The sequence below is a fragment of the Jaculus jaculus genome, chromosome 13 (genome assembly GCF_020740685.1).
Source record: "Jaculus jaculus isolate mJacJac1 chromosome 13, mJacJac1.mat.Y.cur, whole genome shotgun sequence".
NCBI lineage: Eukaryota > Metazoa > Chordata > Mammalia > Rodentia > Dipodidae > Jaculus > Jaculus jaculus.
This window is the reverse complement of record NC_059114.1, coordinates 45433943-45459685: the sequence shown is the minus strand read 5'-3', so window position 1 is coordinate 45459685 and position 25743 is coordinate 45433943. Positions and strand designations below refer to the sequence as shown.

Genomic DNA, 25743 nt, shown 5'->3' with positions numbered 1-25743 from the left:
TCAGTCTAATTCTGGGGTCCAGAGCAGGCAGCAACCTGGCTATGCCCAGCAAGGCCTGTTCAGATGAATACAGAAAGGAGAAGAGTACATGGGAAGTTGACACCAGAGGGAACTAGTTTAATTTGGAAGGGTTCATCTCTCCAACCCATTACCACCACTCAGATGATTTTTATTGAAATGTACATGTTATGGGTAACAAGTGATCTCACTGTAGCCCAGGCAGGATCTTTGGTCAGGCCTAAGTCAGACAGTCTCCCTAGTAATAAAAAAGGGCCCAAGTAAGACAAGACCTCCTACACCAAGGCATAGGAGACAGTGCAAGCTGAGTCTGGAGAGTCTCCCAAGATTATGAAGCCTGTTGTAAGCCTGCTATCATCGGGTTCTCAGCTGCCACTGCAGATTTCTCTTCTTTAGACTCCTCTGAAGAAAGATTCCTCTTTTCTGCAATTAATCTTTTCACTCCCACCATCCACTGACTGACCTCAGTCACATGGTCAACCATGAGTGAACGGTGAATGTCATCTGCTGCATCCCACTGATGGCATGAAAACTCTGAAGAGAGAGGACTTAAGCAAGCAGTTGAAAAACAGTTTCCATGCCTCCCTCCTTTCCCAGTCAGTTAAAATCTCAGTTCCTGTTCCAGCTCAGGCAACTTTAGCTGTACCAAGGAACCCACCCATACCTTGCACCAGTAGCGCCATCCTCTTCTTTACTGGTATTGACAACTTCCCTCCAGCCCACTGTTCCTGAAGCAGTGCTAGGCGTCGGCTGATGTCATCACATACCTGCTTCTGAGAAAGAAGCCCCTCCAACTCAGTGTTACCAAGCCCGGGGGACGGGGAGAGAAAGGCAGCACCTCGTAAGGAAGCACCTGCTTCCTCTGGCTCAAGATCATTTTTACTTAGCATTAGTTTACCTAAAGGTTTCAGGCCCCCACCAAGAACCTGATGGAGCCTGAGGATATCTTCCTTAGAAAAATGACATGCATGACAAGGACATTGTAAGACCCTCAGAGGCTCATCTCCAAGGCAAATAAGTAAAATAGAGCCAAAGGTGAAATTACCATGACCACTTCCTCTTTCCTTGGTCCTTTGCTCCCAAAGTATTCTCTGTATAGCCTGGCAATACAAAATTATCAAGCTACTATATCTCACTAATAGGAACTGAATTCAACTCTGTCTTTCTCTTTTTATTTTTCTCCGAGGTAGGGTCTTGCCCTAGCCCAGGTTGACCTGGAATTCACTATATAGTCTCAGGGTGGTCTCAAACTCTGGGCAATCCTCCTTCCCTGGCAATGCCTCCCGAGTGCTGGGATTAAATGCGTGCACCACCATGCCCAGCAAATTCAACTATTTCCACAATCCTCTACTACTGATTAGTTCTTTAGAAGTCCTATGAATCCTCCTATGGTTCTATGTTCACTTTCCTGGGAAGACTTTAGCAGTCTCAAGGAGTCTGTAACTAAAAAGATTAAAGGCACTGCCCAGGTCTACCTTTGAGAGCCATATGTGGATCTGGCTATAGACAGAAGTCGTCCCACCCTTTAGGAGTCAGGGTGTACCTTTGTATGACCACGGCAGTCCTCCAATGCCTGTTCCAAAGGTCTCAGCACATCTTCAATCACAGCCTCAGGTTCAATGACTGGGACACTTATGAGCTCCAAACCAGAGGCAGGGTAACTCCCCACAGGTGGAGGTCCAGGAGCCTTAATTGAAGTTGGTGGATACAATGGAAGTGGCCCAGAAGTCTCTGAGGTTGGGGCTGAGAAAGTAAAGCAGAATCAAGCAACCTGGCTTGGTATTCTCTAATGACTATTTTGCCCAACCTTCTTATTTCCCTTTACTTTGTTTAGAACACTGCATAACTTCTAAACTCTGATCACCCCTCAGCTCAGCTCTTATACTTCTACTTCCTATAGTCCTACTTTGTTGGTTAATCCAAAGTGCTTGCTCTTGAGAGAAAAACCATATTGATGAGTTACAATTAAAATTTAACACTTTAAGGCTACAGGTTTTAAAAGGTGTCTAACACTGCCTAGATACTTTCCCTAATCTTTCCTTTCTTCAAATACTTGTACATCTACTCTAAACTTTCCTGTTTTCTCCAAACCTTTTTCTTCCATTTTCTTCTCTCTCTCCACTTCTGACCATATTTCACTGAGAAAATGCAATTCATCAAATGAAAACTACTCTATTCCCCCCCCCCCCCCCCCGTTTTTCAAGGTAGGGTCTCACTCTAGCCCAGGCTGACCTGGAACTCTCGTGGCCTTGAACTCACTGCGATCCTCCTACCTCTGCCTCCAAAGAGCTGGGATTAAAGGCATATGCCACATTTGGTTTACTTGGTTTTTTTTTAAGACAGGGTCTCACTCTATGATCCAAGCTGGCCTTGCACTTATGGCAATCCTACTGTCTCAGCTTCCTGAGTGCTGGGACTGCAGGGACACACCACCCTGGCCAACTTCAGAAGCTCTTATCTTACCACCACTGGTACTTCTAATCCACCTGCAACTGTGGCCTCTTTCCTTCTTTCTGTAACAGAAGAAAGATTTCTGCTCCTATCAAAAGCCACACTGCAACCAAGCCTCTCTTCTTTAGGCCTCCTCCTACAATTACCTTTTTCTCCTATAGCAACCATTCTTATTCTCTACTATATCATCCCACCAATGCACAAACAAGCTAATTGCTATCAAAGCAACCCCATTTGACAGTGACCCTATTTCTCAAATCTCTGCTTCACATAATTTCTTAAACTATCTATTTTTCATATTGTCTCCTTATCCTCAGCTTTTCCTGCTGAATTCACTTTAACTACTCCACAGAGACTGTCCTTATTGAAGGTCATCAGTTAACTAAAATGACTGTCAAGTCTATTAGTCCCTTATTTCTAACTTTCTTTTTTTTTTTCCGAGGTAGGATTTCACTCTAGCTCAGACTGACCTGGAATTCACTATGTAGTCTCAGGGTGGGCTCGAACTCATGGCAATCCTCCTACTGCTGCCTCCCCAGTGCTGGGATTAAAGGTGTGCACCACCATGCCCAGCCCCTCTAACTTTCTTGACCTGTCAGCATTCCTTGCTGTTCAATGATTTTATTCCTAATTACTTTGGTCACTTCTCAGTTTCAGCCTTTGCTGATTTTTCTTTAGAACTCTATAGATACCCTCTTATTCTATGAAATTGGCCAATCCCATGGCATCAAATCAAATATAGCAGTGTAATCATGACCCAGAAGAAAGCTTGCTTCCTCCCTCAAAAAAAAGGGGGGCAGGGCAGCCAGATGTGGTGACACATACCATTAATTCCAGCACTTGGGAGGCAGAGGTAGGAAGATCTCCATGATGAGTTCAAGGCCACCCTGAGACTACATAGTGAATTCCAGGTCAGCCTGGGCTAGTGTGAAACCCTACCTGGGGGCAGGGGAGGGCTGGAGAGCTAGCTCAGCATTTAAGGCACTTGCCTATAAAGCCTAATGACCTGGATTTAATTCCCCAGTATCCACATAAATCCAGATGCATAAAGGGACCTGGAGCTCATTTGCAGTGGCTTGAGGTCCTGGTGTACCCATACTCACACACATTCTATGTGTGTGTGTGTGTGTGTGTGTGTGTGTGTGTGTGTGTCTGTATCTCTCTACTTGCAAGTAAATAAAATATTTTTTTAAAAAATACAAGGCTGGAAAGATGGCTTAGCAGTTAAGATACTTGCCTCCAAAACCAAATGACCCAGGTTCAACTCCCTGGTACCCATGTAAGGACAAATGCACAAAGTGGAACATGCATCTAGAGCTCATTTGCAATGGCTAGACACCCTGGCATGCCCATTCATATTCTCTCCCCCTCCCCCTCTCCCTCCCTCCCTCTCTCTCTCCCCCTCTCTCTATATGCAAATAAATAAATAAAACTTTTTAAAAGTATCTTCCACAACAGTGGGCATGTTCCACGGAACCCTGGGGTCTCCCTTAGATTGATGGCAGTATTTATGAGTTTCCATAGGGAAGCTGACTTCCAACCCTCCCAGGTATGAGGGCACTTTTGCCAATGGATTTTATGGTATTTCTCCCCCTGGTTTCTTATGTTTTTAGGAGGCAAAATTTTCAAGGTTGGGTGTCACCATCAGGATGGCCTGGAACTCTCAGCCATCCTTCTACCTTTGCCTCCTAAGTGTTAGGAGCATCCTTGGCTTTATTAACTGTGAACTAGCCTTCATAGCCTGGAACTTGGAAATATTGCCTTCTGGGTGCTGGGGTTAAAGGGAGTGAACTTAGCCAGGTCTCTATAGGCTTTTAGTTTAGTTTTTTTGTTCCCTACCCTCCACTCGTTCAGGAGTGGCGAGCAAGGGTGAGCGCTACCACTCCCGGCCCAAGCGGCAGGTGGTCGCTTGCCTCATGTAGGAAAGGGTTCAATGTCATGCTGTAAAAATGGGCTGGAATAAAATCTGGGTGGCAAAAAAAAAAAAGAATCTTCCATGTAAAAAATTACTCATTACTCCTCTGCTCATTCCTACTAACCCCAATACTACCACCCTTGACAAATCATTAGCTTTTGCTGTATTGCCAAACTAAATTCTTAGTATTTCCATTCTTCCCTGAAATCTTGCTTTCCACACTAGAAGCAGATTTAAAAAAAAAAAAAAATTGTTTTTATTTATTTATTAGAGGGAGAGAGAATGAGTGCACCAGGGCCTCCAGCCACTGCAAATGAACTCCAGATGCATGTGCCACCATGTACATCTGGCTTACCTGGGATCTGGAGATTTGAACCTGGGTTCTTAGGCTTCACAGGCATGCACCATAACTGCTAAGCCATCTCTCCAGCCCAGAGATCTTTTTAATATATATGTGGGGGACCACTCAAAGCCTGGGTTAAATTTCTCCGGTCAGCTACATAAAGCCAGTCATGAAAAGTGGCAAGCATCCAACATTCTTTTGTAGTGGAAAAAGACCCTACCCACACACACTTATGTGCATGCAAAGTCAAAAACAAGCCAAGAAATGCCTGGTATAGTGGCACATGCCTTTAATCCCAGCACATAAGAAGCAAAGGTAGGAGGATTACTGTGAGTTCTAAGCCACCTGAAACTACATAGTGAATTCCAGGTCAGCTTGAGCTAGAGTGAAACCCAATCTTGAAAATCCAAAAACAAATAAATTAATTAAATAATAATAAACAGGTGTGGTGGCACACAACTGTAATCCTAGCACTTGGGAGGCAGAGATCGTTGTGAGTTCTAGGCCAGCCTGAGCTAAAGTGAGACCCTACCTCAGAGGGAAAAAAAAGAAATGTGGGCTGGAGAGTTAAGGCACTTGCTTGCAAAGCCTAAGGACCTATGCTTGACTCTCCAGATTCCACGTAAGCCAGACGCGCACAAGGTGGCACATGCATCTGGAGTTCAATTGCAGAGGCTGAAGGCCCTGGGGCATGATTCTTAATCTCATTTAAAAAAAAAAAAAAGGCCCCCTTCAGAAAAGGAGCAGGGATGAGGGAAATGATGGTACCAATATGGGGTGTTTACATACTAAGTAAGTCCATAAATAATAAAAATTAATTTAGGGCTCAAGGGATGGCTTAGCGATTAAGGCACTTGCCTATAAAGCCAAAGGACCCTGGTTCGATTCTTCAGGAGCCATGTAGGCCAGATGTACATGGTGGCGCATGCATCTGGAGTTCATCTGCAGTGGCTGGAAGCCCTGGTGTGCCCATTCTCTCTCTCTCCCTCAAAACCTGCCCCCCAGAAAAGCTGTAAACCAGCAGTGTTTCTCAGGGTGGGGAAACAGGGCAAATGTCTGGATGGAGTGCACAATGGCATCTATTAGGGGAGCTGCTAAAGAAGCTCCATACCAAAAGGCGCTGTCCCTTAAAGAACAATCTGGTCCAACATAATGAATACTGCCTACACTAAGTGCCCACTCTGCCAAGGGACCGGGGAGACAACTTAGAAGTTAACAGCACTTGCTTGAAACACTTGCAGGCCTGGGCCACTAAAGCCAGATGCACAGGGGCCCATGTATCCAAAGTCTGTTTGCAGTAGCAAGAGGCCCTGGTACACCCATGCTCTTTATGCTTGCAAATTTAAAAATGTATATTTGGAGCGCAGTGGTGCAAGCCTTTAATCCCAGCACTTGGGAGGCAGAGGTAGGAGGATCGCCATGAGTTTGAAGCCACCCTGAGACCACATAGGGAATCCCAGGTGAGCCTGGCCTAGACTGAGACCCTACCTCAGATGCACAAGGTGGCAACATGTGTCTAGAGTTTATATGCAGTGGCTGGAGGCCCTGGTGTGCCCAGTCTCTATGTGCTTCTCTCTCAAATAAGTAAATAAATAAATAAAAATAAAACATTTTTTAAAAATAAAAAGTATATATTTTATGAAAAGAAAAAACTGTCTCAATGGGAAAGGTGGTGTGGAGAGTGAGCTGATCTTGTGAAAACCAAATTTGAGTCCCTTTTGTGGGGAGCCACTTGCTGGAAATTTTTCCAGGAATAAACATTTCTCTATGATTTTAAATTTTTCAATGACTTCCTTTTCCCTTCTCTTTTTTTTGGGGGGGGAGGGGTTTGGTAGTACCAGGGATTAAACCCAGAGCCTTCCACATGTTAGGCAAGGGATCTACCATAAGGCACATCTCTGGCCTAATTCCACCATTAAATATAAGCTCTTTATCTTGGCAGACATGTCCCTATAGCACTGCACTCCTTTCGTCTCTGAACTGGCCAAAGTTGTTCTCATTTGGGGCCTTTGCACTAACTCTGCTGTTCTGAAATGCTTCTGTACCTCATCTTTATCTGGTTAACTTCAAATCACATTTCAGCCTAAGTATCAGCCCCTCAGACCTTGGTTACTCACTATCACATCACTTATCTCCCGTGCTAGAGTGGATTCTATGGAGGTGGAGACTTTTTGTCCTGTTCACTGTTCAGGTTGCACTCAGTTTCTGGCTCTTAATAGATGTTCAGTAAATAATGGGTAAACAAATGAATAACACAAAGTCTGAGATGCTTATACACCCAGCTTAAGAAAGTAGACAAATGAATATACCATTGTGGGGAGTTATATAGGCAGGAAACAAAATTTGAAAATAATGTGAGAATAGTCTGGAATAGATTATAGAATCCTTTTTATTCAACATTTACCTAAGCTAGAAGGACTCAGGAAAGCCACTCTCCTGAGCCCGCTGGGTCCCCACCTCTCGTATTATGGGGTCCTCAAAGACTTCAAAGTAGGAAAGCAGTCTCAGGTACAGGACTGTCCCCGCCACCACCCGTCTCCGCCCACTCGGCCCTCACGCACCTCGGGGAGATCCATCTTGCGGGGCGGCCACCCTCTTAGTGAGGGGCGTGCGCTTGGCTCCGCCAGTCTGAGTCTGCAGCCCGTAGGAGAACTGCGGCGGGTCGTTCCAGCCGCGCTCCTTGTTGCCTGTGAAGGCGAGGGGACATGTAAACTGAGACGACAACCCAGCGGAGGGTATGCTAGGGTTGGGGACTTCGAGGGTCCGCACCCCACGCCCTCAACCCGCCGGCCGCGCTCACCCGGCTTCACGTACAGCTCCGCCATGGCCACTTCCGCACTGCCAGCGGGGCAGCACGTCACTTCCGGGGCGGCGGCGCTAGGGGCCCCGCGCGCTGCGTCCCAGATAGGCTACCCTGCCCGCCCGCGGCGCCGAAGTTGGTCGCACCTCACGACTGTTGGGAGCCGCCTGGGGGACCCTACACCAACTCTTTAAAGGACTCCAAACGTCCAGCTACTGATCTAGGAGCCCTTGTCATAAGACACCAAACAGATGTTTTTCCACAGAGCCAACTCCCCACTAGCCCACTTTCTCTCGGGGTCTCCTGGTTTTTTAATTTGCTTCTGAGAACAACTGGAAGTTTGGGCAGGAGAGATGGCTCAGCGGTTAAGCTACTTGCCTTCAGAGCCTAAGGACTCAAGGCCAGTTCCCCAGTACCCATGTGGAGCCAGATGCACAAAGTGGCACATGCATCTGGAACCCGTTTGCAGTGGCTGTAGACCCTGGCGTGCCTCCTCCCTCTCTCTGCTTGCAAGTAAATATTTAAAAAAAAATGTTCCTACCATGTACATGTCAACCTTTGGAGCCTTACTTTTCTGCAATCTTTATCTAAGCTTACTAACAAGTTGTCATTTTTCAGTATCCAATTTATTATTAGTATGATTTCTTTGGTTTCTTGGGGTAGGATCTCACTCTAACTCGGACTGACCTGGAATTCGCTATGTAGCTCAGGGCGGCCTTGAATTCACCCTAATCTTCCCTTTGCTGGGATCAAAAGCCTGCGCCACCACACCCAACCTCAGTACCCAATTTAGTTATGTAAACTCTTCAAGAAGTCTAAAATGGGCTGGAGTGATGGCTTAGCGGTTAAGCGCTTCCCTGTGAAGCCTAAGGACCCCGGTTCGAGGCTCGGTTCCCCAGGTCCCACGTTAGCCAGATGCACAAGGGGGCGCACGCGTCTGGAGTTCGTTAGCAGAGGTTGGAAGCCCTGGCGCGCCCATTCTCTCTCTCTCCCTCTACCTATCTTTCTCTCTGTGTCTGTCGCTCTCAAATAAATAAATAAATAATTTTTAAAATTTTTTTTAAAAAAGTCTAAAATGCCTTAGGCCAAGTTAAGTGTCTCACCTTAGCTCCCGCAACCCTCTTGACATTTCCTGGTTGTACTACATGGTAGTTTCTATCATTTCATTTCCCCTCTGAATCACCCTGTCTGGTACATGCTAGTGCCTAGTTTAGTGCTTGGTACTGAAAAGACCTTAAAAAATGTTGACTGAAGGGATGAAGTCAGCTTTCCATCTCATTCACGCCCTTATGTGATGACAGTCACCAACAGCAAGCATAAACGCAAACACACCTCACGTCGGTTGTTGGCCCCCATCCCTATCCCAGGTCCAATATACTCACAACTAGTGAGGTCACTGAGGGATTTTTATTTGTACGGATTCTGCTGTAAAGTGTTGCTGAGGTAGAGCCAATTGTCCAGGACTGGACAAGGACAAGGAATAAAAGGACCCAAGGAAAGGGGAGCCAGGGGCCTAAGTTGCAGTGCAGGGCCTCTCAGCCATCCATAAACTGGATAATAAACAGAGGATAGGCAAGAACCAGGGGCAGGCAGAGAGGTGAGAGGCTGCAGGCCCCTGAACAATGTGGGGTATAGAGTCAGACGGGCATGGATCCAGGAGCCTCCTTCCCCAGCCCTCTAAGATCAATTTAGGTCATATGGAGCAGAGAGGGTTTCAGCCGGAAGGCATCAAGAAAAGAGAAGACACCCCGCTTTCGAGGAGCTACCCCTGCACCCCCAACCCCTCCTTTGAGTAGGGGGAGAGGCAGGGGAGCAACTGGGGAGTCCATGGAGCTGGTCCGCTTGAGCCGCAGGCGGGCACGGGCCTGGGCACCCCAGGCCTTGCCCCGAGCTGCAGAGGCCACCAGACACTTCTGGTACTGAACCTAGGGAGAAGGGGAGTATGAGGTTCCATCTTTTTGCTCCTAGATACCCTGGAAGCTTCTGTAGTACAGGAAACTGGTCAAGAATTCTGTCTGATATGAAGCCAGTAGTTATAATTAGTCACAACAGTATTCATAAGTAGCTTAAAAACCAAAACATAAACATGAAATTTGCTGACCACTTGAGGGCTAGTTATTTGTGAAGTGTTACTACCCTACTTTGCACATGCAGATACTGAGCTTCACAGAGAGTAAATAACTTGTCCATTTACAGCCAAGCACAAGTGAGAACCACTAGGCTCTTCCAGCAGAAATGAGTTGAGATAAAAACAAACAGAAAATTGACATTCAAACCTTGTTCTATCTGGCTGCAAAGCCTGTATTCTTGATTAAACCTACCACTGTGCTCCTCCTCCTCCATCTCTCAACTGTTTTGGACCAGTCTCTGGTAAAGCAGATTCTCTAGAACCGCAGTCTATTCCCAGTACAAGTATCCCAAGTTAAACTACTCAAAGAAGGTAGTAATCAGCCATCCTGCCTCCTCGCTTGTGTCCTCCATAGCTTTTATCCATATTGGAGCTTAAGTGGTCATCCTAATCCACAGATCTGACTTTACTGCTCTGGTCAAAACCCTTCAAGGGTTCCTGGTGCCTTAGGATAAAATAATGGAGTCATCCTTATCAATGAGGTTCTCTAAAACCTGGCTTTTGCCATCCTGTCTGCTCTTATCTATCACTACATCCTGTCTTGCAGGCTACCTGCACCACAGTCTTTCATATACAGTAACATCTCCTCTCACTTGCACTGCTAAGAATCTCTGTGCCTGGCATACCTGGTCCACTCCCCTTCTCTTGGCACACTTCCTTTGGGCCTTTTTTTTTTTTTTTTTTTTTTGGCTTTGAGAGGTAGGGTTTCACTCTAAGCCAGGCTGACCTGGAATTCACTATGTAATCTCAGGCTGGCCTCGAATTCAAGGTGATCTTCCTACCTCTGCCTCCCAAGTGCTGGGATTAAAGGTGTGTATCGCCACACCTGGCCCCTTTGATCCTTTTTAATTTTTTCTATCACTTCTTACCAGTAACGTTCTTATACCCCTAAGGGAGCATCTCCATCATCCTATGATATGTAATTTATTTCTGGTGTGTTTCTACTGCATTTTAAGTGCTCTGACAGCCTTTATACTGCTGAAATCTCAGCATTAAGAATGGTGCTCCTAAACCAGGCGTGGTGGTGCACGCCTTTATCCCAGCACTCAAGAGGCAGAGGTAGGAGGATTGCTGTGAGTTTGAGGCCACCCTGAGACTACATAGTGAATTCCAGGTCAGCCTGGACCAGAGCGAGACCCCACCTCAAAGAAGAAAAAAAAAATAGTGTTCCTGGGGCTGGAAAGATGGTTTAGTACTTAAGGCATTTGCCTATGAAGCCCAAAGACCCAGGTCCAATTCCCCAGCACCCACGTAAGCCAGATGCATAAAGGGCATATGTGTCTGGAGTTCATTTGCAGTGGCTAGAGGCCCTGGCATACCCATTCTCTGTGTCTGTCTCTATCTCGCTCTCCTTGCAAATAAAATAAAATTTGGGAAAAGAATGGTGTTCCTGTAGGTACTCATTTGTTGAATGAGTAAGTGAACTGAACTAAATGTAGCTTAAGCATCCCATATTTCAATACGCACACACACCAAGAAATAAGTTGGGCTAAGGTGAGAGGATCATCATAAATTCAAGGCTAGCCTGGATTACAAAGTGAGTTCCAGTCAGCCTGGGCTAGAGGGAGATGTTACTAAAGAAAGGAAAGGAGAGAATGGAGAAGAGAGAGAGGAGAGGGGAGGGGAGGAAAAGGGAGGGGAGGGGAAGAAGTATGGAGAGTGGGCTAGAGAGAAAGAGAAAGAACAAACTTAAGTAATTTGAGATAAACAGGAGACATTGTCTACCACCATATATACAGAACAATCTGTGTGCAACTCCAGCTGTATGCTGTGTGTGTGTGTATATACACACACTATACTGGAGCTCCGCATATTTCGGGAAAAGCAAAGGCCAGATGTGGTGGCATATACCTTGAATCCTAGTACTCAGGAAGACCAGTACTGAGTTCAAGGCCAGCCTGGACTACAGAGTCAGTTCCAAGTCAGCCTGAGCTAGCATGAAACCGTTTCACAAAAAAAAAAAAAAGGCAAGAATAACAATATGTGACCTGGTCCTTACATATTGGTAACTAACCAAAAACTTCCCAAAATAGTGTAAGAGCCAAAATACTAATGAACCCTAGGATCACTAGGCTGTGATGTGTGATGAGGCTGGTGGTTGTGGTAACAGTCCACAGTATAAAGCAGCTGCAGGGAACCCTGTCACCAACCCCATCCTCACCACTAACTCACCATGCAGGCAGCCTGAACAGCTTCAGAGAGTCCTCCAGCATGAGGCTGGCACCAGAAGGCTGCACACTGGAAACTCTGACGACCAAGATCAGCAATGAGGCCAAAGGTGTGTGGGTCACGGCCGACACCAATGAAGGTTACAAGACGCACAGGACACTGCCACAGTGGCTCCTCCTCTGCACTGGGCTCTGCCTACAAGACAAGCCTAGTCACTAGAAGGCCAAGAAAACAATCACTGGCCAGACCCACTACACCTTTTTTTGGGTTTTATGAGGTAGGGTCTCGCTCTAGCCCAGGATGATCTGGAATTCATTATGTAGTCTTAGGGTGGCCTCAAACTCACAGCGATCCTCCTATCTCTGCCTCCCAAGTGCTGGGATTAAAGGTGTGCACCACCACGTCCAGCAGTAAGGCCCACTAGACTTTTCTGGCAGAAAGTAAAGATAATACCCAGCCACCCACCCACAAGCCTGCTCATCCTCCACAGCCCCCATCTTCACCTTCTACTAATACCTGAACAGGATGTGCAGTCATGAGAGAATCAGACACACTGAGCATGGTGGGGACCCAGGTGTTCCGGTCTCCCCGAGCAGTGAGAGTACCAAGGGCCTCATTCAGCACGTCCATACCTGTGGGGGTTCAGGGGAGGGACATGTCCATTGTAGTGTCTGGCTTGGAAAGAAAGGGTCTACAGAGTTTCTAGACCCCTCTCACTGACTTAGGGTTCAGAAAGATGGGAAAAGGATAGTTGGGGCTGGGTGCAGAAGCACAAGTTGGAAAAGCTGGTATATCCCAATAAGGTCATGGGAAGTCTAAGACATGGTAGCAGATCCTCAACCACCTTCCCTTTTCCGTATGCACCCCAGCCTGTCCAGCCCCCTCAGTCCTCACCCATAGCTTTGGTGACTGGTAGGGTCCCCATGTACAGCGCCTCATACTTCTGAGCAGCCTGGCTCACTGCATCCAGCAACTCCACTGAAATATACACACCAAACTGGCATAGAAATTCTCTCACTTAACCCTAGTTGGTGGGGTTAGTCACAGGGTCTCATTATGTGGCCTTTTCTAGCCTAGAATCCACTATGTAGACCAGAATGACCTTAAAACTTGCAGTGATTCTCCTGCTCTGGGATTATAGGCATGCTCCACTCACCCTCCCTACCCTTCTGAACACCCCAGAACTCAAGCCAAAGCTGCTGCCAGTAAAAGGCCACAAATGCTCTTCCAATTCATTGCTGGGGATCCCTAGGACCAGACACCTTGGAAACACTACATCTCCAGAGAAATGCTAAGTAGTCAAGAATACCAACCCCTCACCACTCTCATCTTTCATGAATGCGGCCTGATGCTGCAATGTAGTGAACCTTTCCCCATACCTTGCCGAGGCAGGTCTTCAGGGGAAATGGGATCTGGAGAGCAGCAATCAGCATCACCATTCACCCCTACTCGCTCTGACAAGATCTAAAATACAAGGCAGCCAGCATGAGGCACATGGAGAAAGAAAGGCATAGGGGTGACGGGCCAATACCACCCTGTCCCAACTCCCCTGGAAGCTTCAGCCCCAGCTCCACAGACTCATTCCCTGCCCTACCCCTGGCTCTCACCTGGGCACAGAGCCCCTGTAGGGCACTTGCAATGGCTTTGGCAGGGACATTACAGCGAAACACATGGCACTTGAGCATACAGCTGTCTTTGTCACCCGCCACAAATGCGAAGTCCCTGATAAGAGGTAGAGATAGAGCTAGAGTAGAGACTGGTTAAAGGCAGAGGCCTGCGAGAGGCTTGTACACTTAAGTCAGGGATATGGCAGGGATGGAATTAGGGATCAAGGTTCCTGGTTTTCACATACCTGTCACTATTCCAGAAGCATGTGGGAGCACAGGAGAAAAATCAGCCCAGCCTCTCAGATTCTCCCCTATGTGTCTCTGCTGATCCGGGCCCACCCTCCCCCACCAAGGCTGAACCAGGCAAGGATGGCAGTGTTGGGTCCATGTCAGATAATCTGTGTCCAGGGTTTCAAATACCAGGGATCAGCATCAGTGAGATCACAGCCTGCAAGCAGGGAGGACAAGCAATTCTCGCTTGGGGAGATAGAGAAGTCCTCACCGGCCCTTGGAGCTGCCTACACCCCATACACGGATGTGCACCAGAGGCTGGCAGTGGATCAGACTATGGTCCAGGGGATTCACCAGGCTCATAGCATCCTTCTTCAGGATCATCAGCATGTTCTGGCCCTGCCAAGAACCAGAGGTCAGATAATGGGGGGGGAGGTGCCATGGCAAAAGACAAAAAAGGATCTCTGCTGGGCCCCAGGCTGTACCCCTTGGGGATGGAACAACTCACCTCACCCCAGGCACCATCTGGAGGCTGGCTACAGTTGCGAGTGTGGGCTAGCTGCTGGATACAGTTATTGACAGCAACACTGCTCCGCCCTGGTGCCAGGTCCTCTTCAGGTACCTCTACCCAGCCCAGAGAGCGGACTGCAAAGCACTGACAAGTTGGGGGAAGGGGCAGGAGTAGGAGTGAAATAGAGAGTAGAGAGGTGACACAGGCTTCATGCACATAAATAGTCCCAAGTTTCAGTTACCCCACTCAATCTTGTTCCATCCCTGACCTTTGCCTTGGGATCTCCCAATGACCCCAGGTCCAATTCACTACCTTGGCCCCGGGCTCCAGGTTTCGGATGTAGGAATCCTCACCATACCAGGTCAGAGAGTTACTGGAACAGACAGCAGATTTAGTAAGAGGGTCACACTTCCTACATTGGGGGCAAGGATAAGGGGCACCACAGGATGTGAGACAAGACCCAGTATACGGCACCACAAATACAAAACCAGAATGAGATAGGACCTGCAAAGCCAAAGGATCCTGGTTCGATTCTCCAGGACCCATGTAAGCTAGATACACAAGGGGATGCATGCATTTGGAGTTTGTTTGCATTGGCTGGATGCCCTGGCGTGCCTATTTTCTCCCTCCCTCCCTCTTTCACCCCCCTCTCAAATAAATAAATAAACAAGACATATTTTTAATAAAATGCGAACCAGTGGGGGGGAGGGTATTACCATGGGATTCTTTTTATAATCATGGAAAATGTTAATAAAAATTAAATTTAAAAAGTAAAAATAAAAATAAATAAATAAAATGTGAATCAAACATAGGATAGGAACCCCAACAGGACCTAAGATAACTGACAAGGTCTAGTTATGTATGACCTATCGGAAGAGAAAATAAAGGATAAAATTTTAAATAATGAAAGCCAAATACGTGGGACAGAGCTGAAAAGCAAATTGTGGGTCCAGCTTCTTTTCTGAGTGTCACTTGAAACCCCAAGCCCTTCATTTTGCTTGGGCCATCCCTTTTACCTCCGGTCCAGTGAATTTTCCAGGCTAGAGAAGGATCTTCCCTTAGGGGGTCGCAGTTCCCAAATTCCTTCTGTCCCCTGTAGAGTTGGGATCAGTTAATATAGCAGTAGGCCTAGGTCCACAGGAGGTCAGGCCCCTTCCTCTCACTCTACCTACCGTGCCTGGGTCCTCTGCACCTCCTAACTCCCAGGTTGGGCGCTGCCATTGGGTGCTACCGCTGGGTACATGCCAATAGTAAGTACCTGCCGCATCACGAATCTTTCTCCAGCCAGGAGGCAGGCCTGTGTCACCCTCCAGACCTTGGTCCCCCCATAGATCATCTGTATGAACAAGAGATTGGAGAGAGAAGGTATATTATTCATGAGTTCACAGTAATACCCCGTCATAACAACCCTTCCTCCGTCCTATAGGTGACAGGCGTAAAGCGAGAGCTCCAAGCTTCCCAATCTTAAGACACCACACACACAGATCAGGATTCCCCCGTTTCCCGGTCTTCGACCCTGACACGCACCCCCACCCCATGTCTTTCCCTCGGATAGCCTTCCATCAACCCCTCAGCTCCCAGTCCTCCCTATGAGCCCTCCGTGCACACCATCGCAGTTGACCAGGATGATGGCCAGCATGTAATCCTTGCCCAGCATAGCCCCGCCCGACGCGGCCGGCCCCTGCCGGCGCGCACTGCCAGCCCAGGGCGACCTCCGAAGGGGCAGCGCCGGCAGCCTCCGCACCCGAGACCGCTGGGCCAGCGGCGCCTCACGAAGCCTGGGCGGGACAGGGCCGCCTGGGGGCGAGAAGAAGCGGGCCTCTGGGTGGGGTCTGCGCTCGCGAGCTGGGGCGCGTTTCCGTGCGTGGGGGCGGGGTGGGGTGGAGCGCCGAACCCGCGAACTCGCTGATGACGCCTCACGACTGCGAGCTCAGCAGACGCCTAACCACCGACCCGAAGGCGGCGAGACGCGCACCGACCCCCCCATGACGTCATCGCGCCCGGCCACCTGCGCGCGCACACCCAGGGACGTCCTCGCGAGCCAAGCCGCGGAGCTCAGCGACCCGGAAAACGCCCCAGCTTCCCCACAATGCCCCGGAAGTGCCCCTTCCCTCAGTAAAGATGGCAGTAACCCGTGACACGAGAGGGGCGGAGCTGCGCCTGCGCGACAAGTTCGGCGGGGGAAGATGGCGGATGACAAGGTGAGTGGACGTGGGGGCGAGTCTCCGTCGTGGTGGTCTTCTTATTCCATGGTCGTTTTAGCTCTGGGCAAGGGGCGGCGCTGGAGCAGTTCAGAAGGGGTGCTCCTTGTTCTCGGTGGAGCTTCTGTCAACTACCTGAGCCTGGGGGCCTGCCCGGAGGGTCTCCCGCGGGTGCACCTTCCGGTCACGACCCCAGGTGACCCTGCTCCCTGGGGCGCGTTCCCTAGCTGCCGATGTCTCCCGTGCGGAGGCCGCGCTTCCGGTCCGCGCGGACACTGAGACCGTCCTCTTTCAGGTGGTCCCTTACTCACACATTTAATTTCATGCTTAAGTGCCATCAGACTCTTTATTTACACCTGTGCCGACATTCTCTTACATATTCAGGTACTCCCATCCAGTTTCGTATGACCTTGGGAATAAGAGGTAACAATCAGGTTAACCTCAAACTGCCTAGGCAACCTGCCTTGATCCATTACTTACTATTGACCTGGAAGCCCAACATCCTCCACTTTACCAAAGTGCCTTTCAGTCTCTGTATCAGGCACTGGGACACAACAGTGAAGATAAACCGATAGCCACTGTTAGAGAGCTTACACTTCAGTCAGTAGTGTTTTCCTTATAAAGGTAATTGAAACTGCCTCCTGCCTTCCTTACACATGGCTTGCTATGTAAGATTCCTGTAAAAGTCAATTTAAATTACTGATCTAGATTCTATCACCTCCTTCCTGGCACACTTTTGAATTCTGTGCTTTTCAGTGCCTTTGTTCCTTTACCAAGGTGGCAGAGATTTCTCTGGTTTCTTACACACCAACTCAGTTCCCAGTGTCTAAATAAAATTGAGCAGGGGATGAGATTGGGTCAAGTTTGCTGGAGCCTGCCTCTCCCTTGCCCTAGGATTCTCTGCCCAAGCTTAAGGACCTGACATTTCTGAAGAATCAGCTGGAGCACCTGCAGCAGCGTGTGGAACGTGAAGTCAACAGCGGTGTGGGCCAGGTAGGGACTAGCCCAGCTTGTTCTTGGGAACATTGGATAGGCAGTAGAATTTTATTTAGCAAATGGACTTTGAGGGCCTGTTATCAGTTACCCCAAGGAAACTCTCAAAAATAGGACATGTCCTGGGCCATTCCATTGGGAAAACATGTGATGGAGCTGTTGCTGCTGCCTCTAGCTCATCACAGCACATCCTCGCTGAATGTAGATGTACACATTGATGGGGTACAGATGCTTAATTCAGCTCCTAAGTGTCTCTGGCATAACAAGCAACACAGGATCAGGGGTAGAATGGGTGTTTTAATTATCCTCATTATATATCAGCATCATATCCTCATATATTGCCATGTATTATCATATCCCCATCATACATTCATCAGCAAAGTACAAATCTTTGTGGTGTGCTTGAGTTCCTATTCCAATATTTAAGCAGATAATTTCATCTCTCTGACACTTTAATCCTCAACTAAAAGACTGAGATGATACTTCCTGAATTTTGTCATGTGAAGTTGCTTCATTAATACCACAAAATGTATTTTATACCCCCAAAAAATGGATGCAAAGTGTATGCTTCCTCACTGAACTGTTACAAATAAGTTTCATTTTTCATTAGGCTACATCAACAAATAAAATGTATTATGAAATTAAAAAAAATAGGACATGAACCTGGCATGGTAACCATACACCTCAGGAAACAGCAGCAGGAAGATCACCACAAGTTTTAGACCATCATAGCTAATTCCAGGTCAGCCAGAGCTACACAGAGACACATTGTCTCGGAAACACCAGAGGGGAGTGGTAGCTCACTCATTTAATCCAAGCTCTGGGGAGGTTGAAGTTGGAGGATTGTGTTTGAGGACAACCACAGAGTGAGTTCCAGGTCAGTCTAGTCTAGCGTGAGACCCTGCCTAAAAAAAGGTGGGGAGGGTTTGCTGGAGAGATGGCTTAGTAGTTAGGAAGCTTGCTTACAAGTCCAGATTCATATATCCAGTACCCATGTAAAGCTAGATGCACAAAGTGGCACATGCATCTGGAGTTCATTTGCAGTGGCAAGAGGCCCTAGTGTGCCCCATTCCTTATCACTCTCCCTTCCTCCTTTCCTCTCCCTCTCCTGCCCACTCCCTCTTCCTCCCATCTTCTCCCTCCCTGCCCCTGTTGGCATGGCAAATAATAATAAATAGGTTTAAAAAGGGGGGGGGGGCGGCTGGAGAGATGGCTTAGTGGTTAAGCGCTTGCCTGTGAAGTCTTAAGGACCATGGTTTGAGGCTCGATTCTCCAGGACCCCCATTAGCTAGATGCACAAGGGGGTGCATGCATCTGGAGTTTGTTTGCAGTGGCTGGAAGCCCTGGAGCACCCATTCTCTCCCACTCTCCCTCCCTCCATCCCTCCCTCCCTTCCCCATCTGCCTCTTTCTCTGTCACTCTCAAATAAATAAATAAAAGTGAACAAAAGAAAAAAAGCCAGGCATGGTGGTTCATGCCTTTAATCCTAGCACTTGAGAAGCAGAGGTAGGAGGATCACCATGAGTTCAAGGCTACCATGAAACTACATAATGAGTTCCAGGTCAGCCTGGGCTAGAGTGAGACCCTCCTTCAAAAAAACAAAACAAAAATACCAAAAAGGGTTTGGGGATGTGGCTAGTCAATAGAGTACTTGCTTAGCATGTGTGAAGTCCTTGCTTCAACCTCCTGCACCACATAAACCAGGTGTGCTAGCTCACATGTGATCCCAGCACTCAGCGGGTGGAGACAGAAGAAATTCAAGGTTCTAAGTAAGGTTAACAGGTGGAGTTTGGTGAATGAAAATCTTGAGCAAATGGAACCACATAGGCAAAGTCTTGGCATGGGTAGTGAACATAATGTGGGGAAAAATGGTCAGTTTGCCCACAGTCATGCGAGACCATGCCAGGAAATAAAAGTGAGGAAACAGGGCTCAGGTTCCTCAGGGGTCTCTTTGGCATTCTGGAATTAGAATTCTGGTTAAAGCCTTCTGAACCCAGGATTCTGATACTGTGTGGCCAAGGTTGCTAGCTTCTTTTTCTAGCTCCGGAGCTTTGAGAAAATCTTTGGACAAAAGCTGTCCAAAGCAAGGATGGGAAGATGATGGAATGCTCTAAGCCCAACTTAAATAGTCCCTGGGTAGAGAAGGGAAGAGCCTGCCTGATGTTCCTTCTGTGTTTTTCTCTACAGGATGGCTCGCTCTTGTCCTCCCCATTCCTCAAGGGATTCCTGGCTGGCTATGTGGTGGCCAAACTGAGGGCATCAGCAGTATTGGGCTTTGCAATAGGCACTTGCACTGGTATCTATGCAGCTCAAGCATATTCTGTGCCCAATGTGGAGAAGACATTGAAGGACTACTTTCAGTCACTGCGCAAGGGGCCTGACTAGTACCAGGTCCCATGGGGGGAGCAGGATGAGCATCTCAGGCCTGCAGGTGAAGGTCTTACAGTTACAGATGCTCCATCTGGCTTCTCCCGCTAGCATTCTTTTGAAGCCTCCAACTGTCTTGCCACCTTCCATCTTTTTCTTCTTCAGAGGGTAGACAGTGGCTTGCCAACCTGCACCCTAGGTTCCTTCCCTCCCTAGCTCCATGGGACTGGCCCCAAGACTGTGGGTTACAGCCCCTTCTTCCAGCCCAAACAGTGGAGTGTCCAGCTAACTGATCCACAGTATTCTCTCTGGAGATGTACCATAGCTCCTTCCCCAAGTTTTCTAAAACATCCCGGTCCCTCTGTTCCTTGCCAGCTACACAGTTCCACCCAGGGTCTGGTGTAGGCCATGAATGTAGAGAATGGGGGTATGCCAAGCCTGGCCCATCCCAGGAAGGCCCGCTGGACCCTGATGCTAATTCTATCCACTGCCATGTATGGTGCCCATGCTCCATTATTAGCACTGTGCCATGTGGACGGCCGAGTGCCCTTCCGACCCTCCTCTGCTGTATTGCTCACTGAGCTGACCAAGCTACTGTTGTGCGCCATCTCTCTCCTTGTGGGTTGGCAAACATGGCCCCAGCGGTCCCCACCCTGGCGCCAGGCTGTACCTTTTGCGCTATCAGCCGTGCTCTATGGTGCCAACAACAACCTGGTGATCCATCTACAGCGTTACATGGACCCCAGCACCTATCAGGTGCTGAGCAACCTCAAGATTGGAAGCACGGCTCTGTTGTACTGCCTCTGCCTCCAGCGCCGTCTCTCTGCACGCCAAGGGTTGGCGCTGCTGCTGCTGATGGCTGCAGGGGCCTGCTATGCGGCAGGTGGTCTTCAGGACCCTGTGAACACCCTTCCTGGACCCCCTTCACCTGCTGCCAACAGCCCCATGCCCCTGCATATCACTCCACTGGGACTGCTGCTCCTCATGTTATACTGCCTCATTTCGGGCTTGTCGTCTGTGTACACCGAGCTGCTCATGAAGCGACAGCAGCTGCCCCTGGCACTTCAGAACCTCTTCCTCTACACTTTTGGTGTGATCCTGAACCTTGGTCTGCATGCAAGCAGCGGCCCAGGCCCAGGCCTCCTAGAAGGGTTCTCTGGATGGGCAGCTCTTGTGGTGCTGAGCCAGGCACTAAATGGACTGCTCATGTCAGCCGTCATGAAGCATGGCAGCAGCATCACACGGCTCTTCGTTGTGTCCTGCTCGCTGGTGGTCAATGCTGTGCTGTCAGCGGCTCTGCTGCAGTTGCAGCTCACAGCCGCCTTCTTCCTGGCCACACTGCTCATCGGCTTGGCTGTACGCCTGTACTATAGCAGCCCCTAGGCCCTGGCCATCTTCACTGTCACTCTGACCACCACCAGAGCCACCTCCCAGGCCTCTCTTCCCCTGTCCCCCAAAAGCCCTGCAATAAGTGCCTTGTGAGAAAGACTTGGACAGCTAGGTCAGTCTTTGGAAGTAGCTAGATGGAGTAATAGGGAACATGAAGAGCAGGCTTGGTTGAGGAAATTCAACCCTACTTCTGTGTTCTTTCATACTAAAGAATTGGTCTAAGAACTCCATCCCTGGTAGAGAAAGCTTCCTGCTTCATTCTGCATGAATATAGTTGCTTCGAGTGGGGTGTATGTAACATGTGACTTTTCTTGCCTGCAGTGGTCAGGTCCCTGTCCCCAAACCTGGAGCTGGCTGCTACAGCCCAACATGACTTCCACATAAGGACTGTGTAGCCCCCACTGTCTGCAGGAAGGCCCACTTGTCATAAATCATAGAACCATCTGCCAGGCTCTCCCAACTCTAGTAGTGCCTGGAGGGATCCCCTGCTTCTTCAGTGCTGCTTCCCACGCCCAGCCTTTATCCTGGAAACCCCAGAGAAGGCTGGGGCTTGACTCATCTCAGGGAACATTGCCCCTGGGCCCTCGTTTAAGCCTATACCCTTGATCCCTCTGCTCATCCCAAGGGTCTTTTGAAGCCTGCTGCTAAGAGGCTCTTAGGATATACCATCTTTCCCACTCTGGGTCTTGCCCCTATCTAGTAGTGTCCCAGCTGGGGAAGCTCCATTTAGAGTAAGTAACCTGGGACCAGGTACAGAAAACTTCCAGAGTTCAATCAGTGTCAAACTGCATAAGCAATAAGGTCTTAATAAAAAGTGTTCTGGTGTAGGGTGCTTCCTACAGCCAGACAATTGTCCTGTGTCTTCTGTGTTGCACAGTTCCTCAAACATTGCCCCCTCGTTTCATAAGTAATTCTGGAGTAAACATCTAGTCTGGGGTAAAAATTTTCTTTTTTTTTTTTTTTTCTCCTAGCTGTTACCAGTGGCATTATTTCCTTTGGGCACTCCATAGAGCTGAGACTATTCCTTGGCCAGTTGTAGACATCTGCGATCCTAGTAGTTGGGAGTTGGGAAGCAGGAGGAACTTGGGTTCAAGGCCAGCCTGAATAACAGTGAGACCCTGTCTCAGAAAATGAAAGGCTGAGCCAGGCATGGTGTTGCATGCATATAACCCCAGTACTTGGCAGATGGAAGTAAAAGGATTAAGAGTCCAAAGGTCAAGCTGGGATACTTGAGATGGTCTCAGAAAAGGAAAAGAAGGGCTGAAGAGATGGGTCAAGGGTTAGATGTTTGCCTGCAGAAAAGGAAAGGAATAGGCCCAGGGATGTAGCTCAGCAGCAGATCACTGGCCCAGACAATGGGGAGGGCAGAAATATCTTGAGTCATGAAAGATATGAGAGTCATGGGACTGGAAGATACTGTACCCAGCAGGACAAATTAAGCTAGAAAACTTACAACCAATAATTTTGTTTTGTTTTTCCTGGTAGGTTCTCACTCTAGCCCAGGCTGACCTGTAATTCACTCTGTATGCTCAGGGTGGCCTTGAACTCAACGGCAGTCCTACCTCTGCCTCCCGAGTGCTGGGATTAAAGGCATGTGCCACCACACCCAGTTTAAAACCAGTAATAAATAAATACATTTTTTTGGTTTTTCAAAGTAGGGTCTCACTCTGGCCCAGGCTGACCTGGAATTCACTATGTAGTCTCAGGGTGGCCTCAAACTCATGGTGATCTTCCTACCTCTGCTTCCCAAGTGCTGGGATTAAAGGTGTGCACCACCACGCCCTGCTTGAAATATTTTTATTTACTTACAAGAGAGGGTACACTAGGACCTCTAGCCTGTACAGGTTCTAGATTTATGTGCCACTTTGTGCATTTGACTTTATGTGAATAACTGGGGGCTTGAACCCAGGTAATTAGGCTTTGTAAATAAGCACCTTAACCACTGAGCCATCTCTCCTTAAAACCAGTAATTTTTTAAAAATGCATGTGTGTTCATGCTTGTGCATGTGTTTGGATGTGGGTGTTGAGACTAGGGAGAAACCTCCACTGTCAACACTGAACACTGTCAACTTCTGGTTTTTGGTTTTTGTTTTTTTTCTTTGAGACAGTCTCTCATTGGCCTGGAGCTCACCAATTAGACTAGACCATCTGGTCAGCAAAACCTAGGGGAAATTCCTGTCAACCCCAGGGAAGCACTTTACTGGATAAACTATCTCCTACCCCTTTTGTATTTTATTTATTTTTTTTAGATATGAGTCTCATACTGTAATGCATCCTGACCTCAGATTCCTGCCTGTCTCTGGAGTACTGAGATTATGTTCAAGAGACCATACCCAGCTTCCTTTGGTTCTGTCACCAGTGGTTCCTGTGATCATGTCTTTTTTAGGGGGTGGGGGAAGTTTCAAGGTAGGGTTTCACTCTAATTCAGGCTGACCTGTAATTCACGACGTATTCTCAGGCTGGCCTTGAACCTATGGGGATCCTCCTACCTCTGCCTCCTGAGTGCTGGGATTAAAGGCATACTCCACCACGCCTGGCTTGATCATGTCTTTTGAAGTCATTCTCAGAGACTGTTGGACTCTGCTTCCATGTAGAATTTTTCAAAAATTAAATTGCTAAGGTATTTGCCTGGAAAGCCTAAGGACTCAGGTTTGATTCCCCAGTTCCCATGTAAAGCCAGATGCACAAGGTGGCACATGCATCTGGAGTTTGTTTGAAATGGCAAGAGGCCCTGGTGCACCCATTTTCTCTCTTCTCTGCTTTCTCAAAGTTCTATGCTGGGGCTGGGAGTGGTGACACAAGCCTTTAATCACAGCAGGGTTAAGAGGATCGCTGTGAGTTTGAGGTCACCTTGAGACTACATAGTGAATTACAGGTTAGCCTGGGCCAGAGTGAGACCCTACCTCAAAAAAGAAAAACAAAACAAACAACAACAAAAAAAAAAAGGTAGGAGGATGGCTGTGAGTTCAAGGCTACCCTGAGACTACCTCAAAACAAAACAAAAGCTGGATGGGAAAAAGGACTGGGGCTCAGAAGTGCCAAACTGAGAGCAGGTTGGGCTGGGTGCCACCTTTGAATATAATATATACTTGGAGACTGCTGAGGATGTGGAGGGCTGTGGTCAGTGTGGCCAGCTGTATTGTTGACCCCGTTTTCATCAGTGGCTGGAGATCTGACCATACCAGTAAGAGCGTGAAGTTTGTAAGGCTGGCATGTGAGAAAAGGTGGTCACTGTGGGTGAGGGACTCAGAAGCCCCAGGATCCCATATTGAAAACTCCGTCCGCCTTCAGGGCCAGTGACTAGCTCCTTAGCTCCTGAGAGCTAGGGGGTTCGGGCCCTTTGGTGACACTGGATCTTTCATTTCTCGTTTGGTGTCTGTGCCTTTCCCTTGGGTTTTTATCACCACTCTTCAATCCCCATAAGCCTTTTCCAAGGGTGCAAGATGGGGTCATCTGGCCTCCAGCTAGCAAGTTTTCTTCTTCCTGTTTACTGGCCACCTTTTGCTGGCTCCTCAGTGTTGGAGTTGTGTCTATCTGCCCACCTCCAGCCAGAGGAGAATCAGTATTGGACTGGCTGGGTGCAGTGGCACATGCCTTGTATCCCAGCACTCAGGAGGCAGAGGTAGGAGGATTGTTGTGAATTCAAGGCCACCCTGAGACTACCTAGTGAATTCCAGGTCAGCCTGAGCTGGAGTGAGACCCTACCTCGGAAAACCAAAAACAACAACAAGAAATAATAATAATAATAGTGGAGAGATGGCTTATTGGTTAAGGTGCATGCCTACAAAGCCTAAGGACCCAAGTTTTATTGTTCGGGTCTCACGAAAGCCAGATGCACATGGTGGCACATGCCTCTGGAATTCATTTGCAGTGGCTAGAGGCCTTGGCATGCCCATTTTCACTCTCTCCCTCTCTCTGTCTCAAATAAACAATAAGGTCTTTTTAAAAAAAATAATAATAGCAGCCAGTGGGATGGCACAGGCCTTTAGTCCCAGCACTTGGGAGGCTGAGGTAGGAGGCTTGTTGTGAGACTCTGCCTCAAAACAAAACAAAAAATCAGAGAAGTGGGATGGAGGGATGGCTCAGTGGTTATAATGGCACGTGCTTGCAAAGTCTGAAAGCCTGGGTTCGGTCCCCCAGAACCCACATAAAGCCAAGTAAACAAAGTGGTACATGTGTCTAGAGTTCATTTGAAATGGCAGGAGGTCCTGACACACCCCTTTTCTCCCTCTCTCCCCATTCCCTCTCCTCACCCTCTGCTTACAAATAAATAATCAAAAATTATTAATTTTTGTTTGTTTGTTTGTTTTTCTAGGTAGGATGTCTCTGTAGCCCAGGCTGACCTGGAATTCACTATGTAGTATCAGACTGGCCTCAAACTCACAGCAATCCTCCTGAGTGCACCATCACACCTGGCCAAAATTTAATTTAATTTAATGTATTTATTTATTTTTGGTTTTTTGAGGTAGGGTCTCACTCTGGCTCAGGCTGACCTGGATGGAATTCACTATGGAGTCTCAGGGTGGCCTCGAACTCTTGGCGATCCTTCTACTTCTACCTCCCACGTGCTGGGATTAAAGGCATGTGCCAGCACGCCTGGCTCTTTTTTTCCATTAAAAA

At 48.2% G+C, this 25743-nt stretch overlaps 4 protein-coding genes across 6 annotated transcripts; 2 read left to right on the top strand and 2 right to left on the bottom strand.

Moving 5' to 3' along the window:
- Window positions 1–96: 96 nt before the first annotated feature.
- Sra1 (steroid receptor RNA activator 1) lies at window positions 97–7582 on the bottom strand. Of its 2 annotated transcripts, none has more exons than XM_004652420.3 (5): window positions 7528–7582; window positions 7289–7414; window positions 1562–1761; window positions 683–791; window positions 97–552 (listed from the first exon to the last, which is right to left on the bottom strand). In XM_004652420.3, the coding sequence occupies exons 1-5, from the start codon at window positions 7550–7552 to the stop codon at window positions 347–349; spliced, it is 666 nt and encodes a 221-aa protein (XP_004652477.1). In that variant the 5' UTR covers window positions 7553–7582; the 3' UTR covers window positions 97–346. The 2 variants fall into 2 exon arrangements, with proteins under 2 accessions (XP_004652477.1, XP_044988981.1); XM_045133046.1 differs by having other exon boundaries at window positions 441–566.
- Window positions 7583–8915: 1333 nt separating this feature from the next.
- Window positions 8916–15896, bottom strand: Apbb3 (amyloid beta precursor protein binding family B member 3). Of its 2 annotated transcripts, XM_004652418.2 has the most exons (13): window positions 15782–15896; window positions 15346–15509; window positions 15190–15266; window positions 14486–14546; window positions 14171–14317; window positions 13934–14061; window positions 13677–13682; window positions 13432–13546; window positions 13204–13288; window positions 12719–12802; window positions 12341–12456; window positions 11828–12019; window positions 8916–9452 (listed from the first exon to the last, which is right to left on the bottom strand). In XM_004652418.2, the coding sequence occupies exons 1-13, from the start codon at window positions 15828–15830 to the stop codon at window positions 9216–9218; spliced, it is 1461 nt and encodes a 486-aa protein (XP_004652475.1). In that variant the 5' UTR covers window positions 15831–15896; the 3' UTR covers window positions 8916–9215. The 2 variants fall into 2 exon arrangements, with proteins under 2 accessions (XP_004652475.1, XP_004652476.1); XM_004652419.2 differs by lacking the exon at window positions 13677–13682.
- Window positions 15897–16248: 352 nt separating this feature from the next.
- On the top strand, window positions 16249–19752 carry Slc35a4 (solute carrier family 35 member A4). Its single transcript, XM_045132343.1, has 3 exons — window positions 16249–16374; window positions 17269–17367; window positions 19555–19752. Exons 1-3 carry the CDS (start codon window positions 16360–16362, stop codon window positions 19750–19752), a joined length of 312 nt encoding a protein of 103 aa, XP_044988278.1. The 5' UTR covers window positions 16249–16359.
- A 387-nt stretch (window positions 19753–20139) lies between these two features.
- On the top strand, window positions 20140–21983 carry LOC101601497 (probable UDP-sugar transporter protein SLC35A4). The gene has a single exon (XM_004652417.2). It carries the CDS (start codon window positions 20143–20145, stop codon window positions 21115–21117), a length of 975 nt encoding a protein of 324 aa, XP_004652474.1. The 5' UTR covers window positions 20140–20142; the 3' UTR covers window positions 21118–21983.
- The last annotated feature ends 3760 nt before the right edge of the window (window positions 21984–25743 follow it).

Coding starts and splice junctions, on each gene's coding strand:
- Slc35a4 (XM_045132343.1), top strand. Junction 17,368..19,554: donor TCAACAGCGGTGTGGGCCAG/GTAGGGACTAGC, acceptor TTTTCTCTACAG/GATGGCTCGCTCTTGTCCTC.
- Sra1 (XM_004652420.3), bottom strand. CDS start 7,552: ATGGCGGAGCTGTACGTGAAGCCGG. Junction 7,415..7,527: donor GGAGCTGTACGTGAAGCCGG/GTGAGCGCGGCC, acceptor TCGCCTTCACAG/GCAACAAGGAGCGCGGCTGG. Junction 553..682: donor GATGGCGCTACTGGTGCAAG/GTATGGGTGGGT, acceptor CTCTCTCTTCAG/AGTTTTCATGCCATCAGTGG.
- Apbb3 (XM_004652418.2), bottom strand. CDS start 15,830: ATGCTGGGCAAGGATTACATGCTGGCCATCATCCTGGTCAACTGCGAT. Junction 14,547..15,189: donor GAAAATTCACTGGACCGGAG/GTAAAAGGGATG, acceptor TGTCTGTTCCAG/TAACTCTCTGACCTGGTATG. Junction 13,289..13,431: donor TACAGGGGCTCTGTGCCCAG/GTGAGAGCCAGG, acceptor CTTGTATTTTAG/ATCTTGTCAGAGCGAGTAGG.
- LOC101601497 (XM_004652417.2), top strand. CDS start 20,143: ATGAATGTAGAGAATGGGGGTATGCCAAGCCTGGCCCATCCCAGGAAG.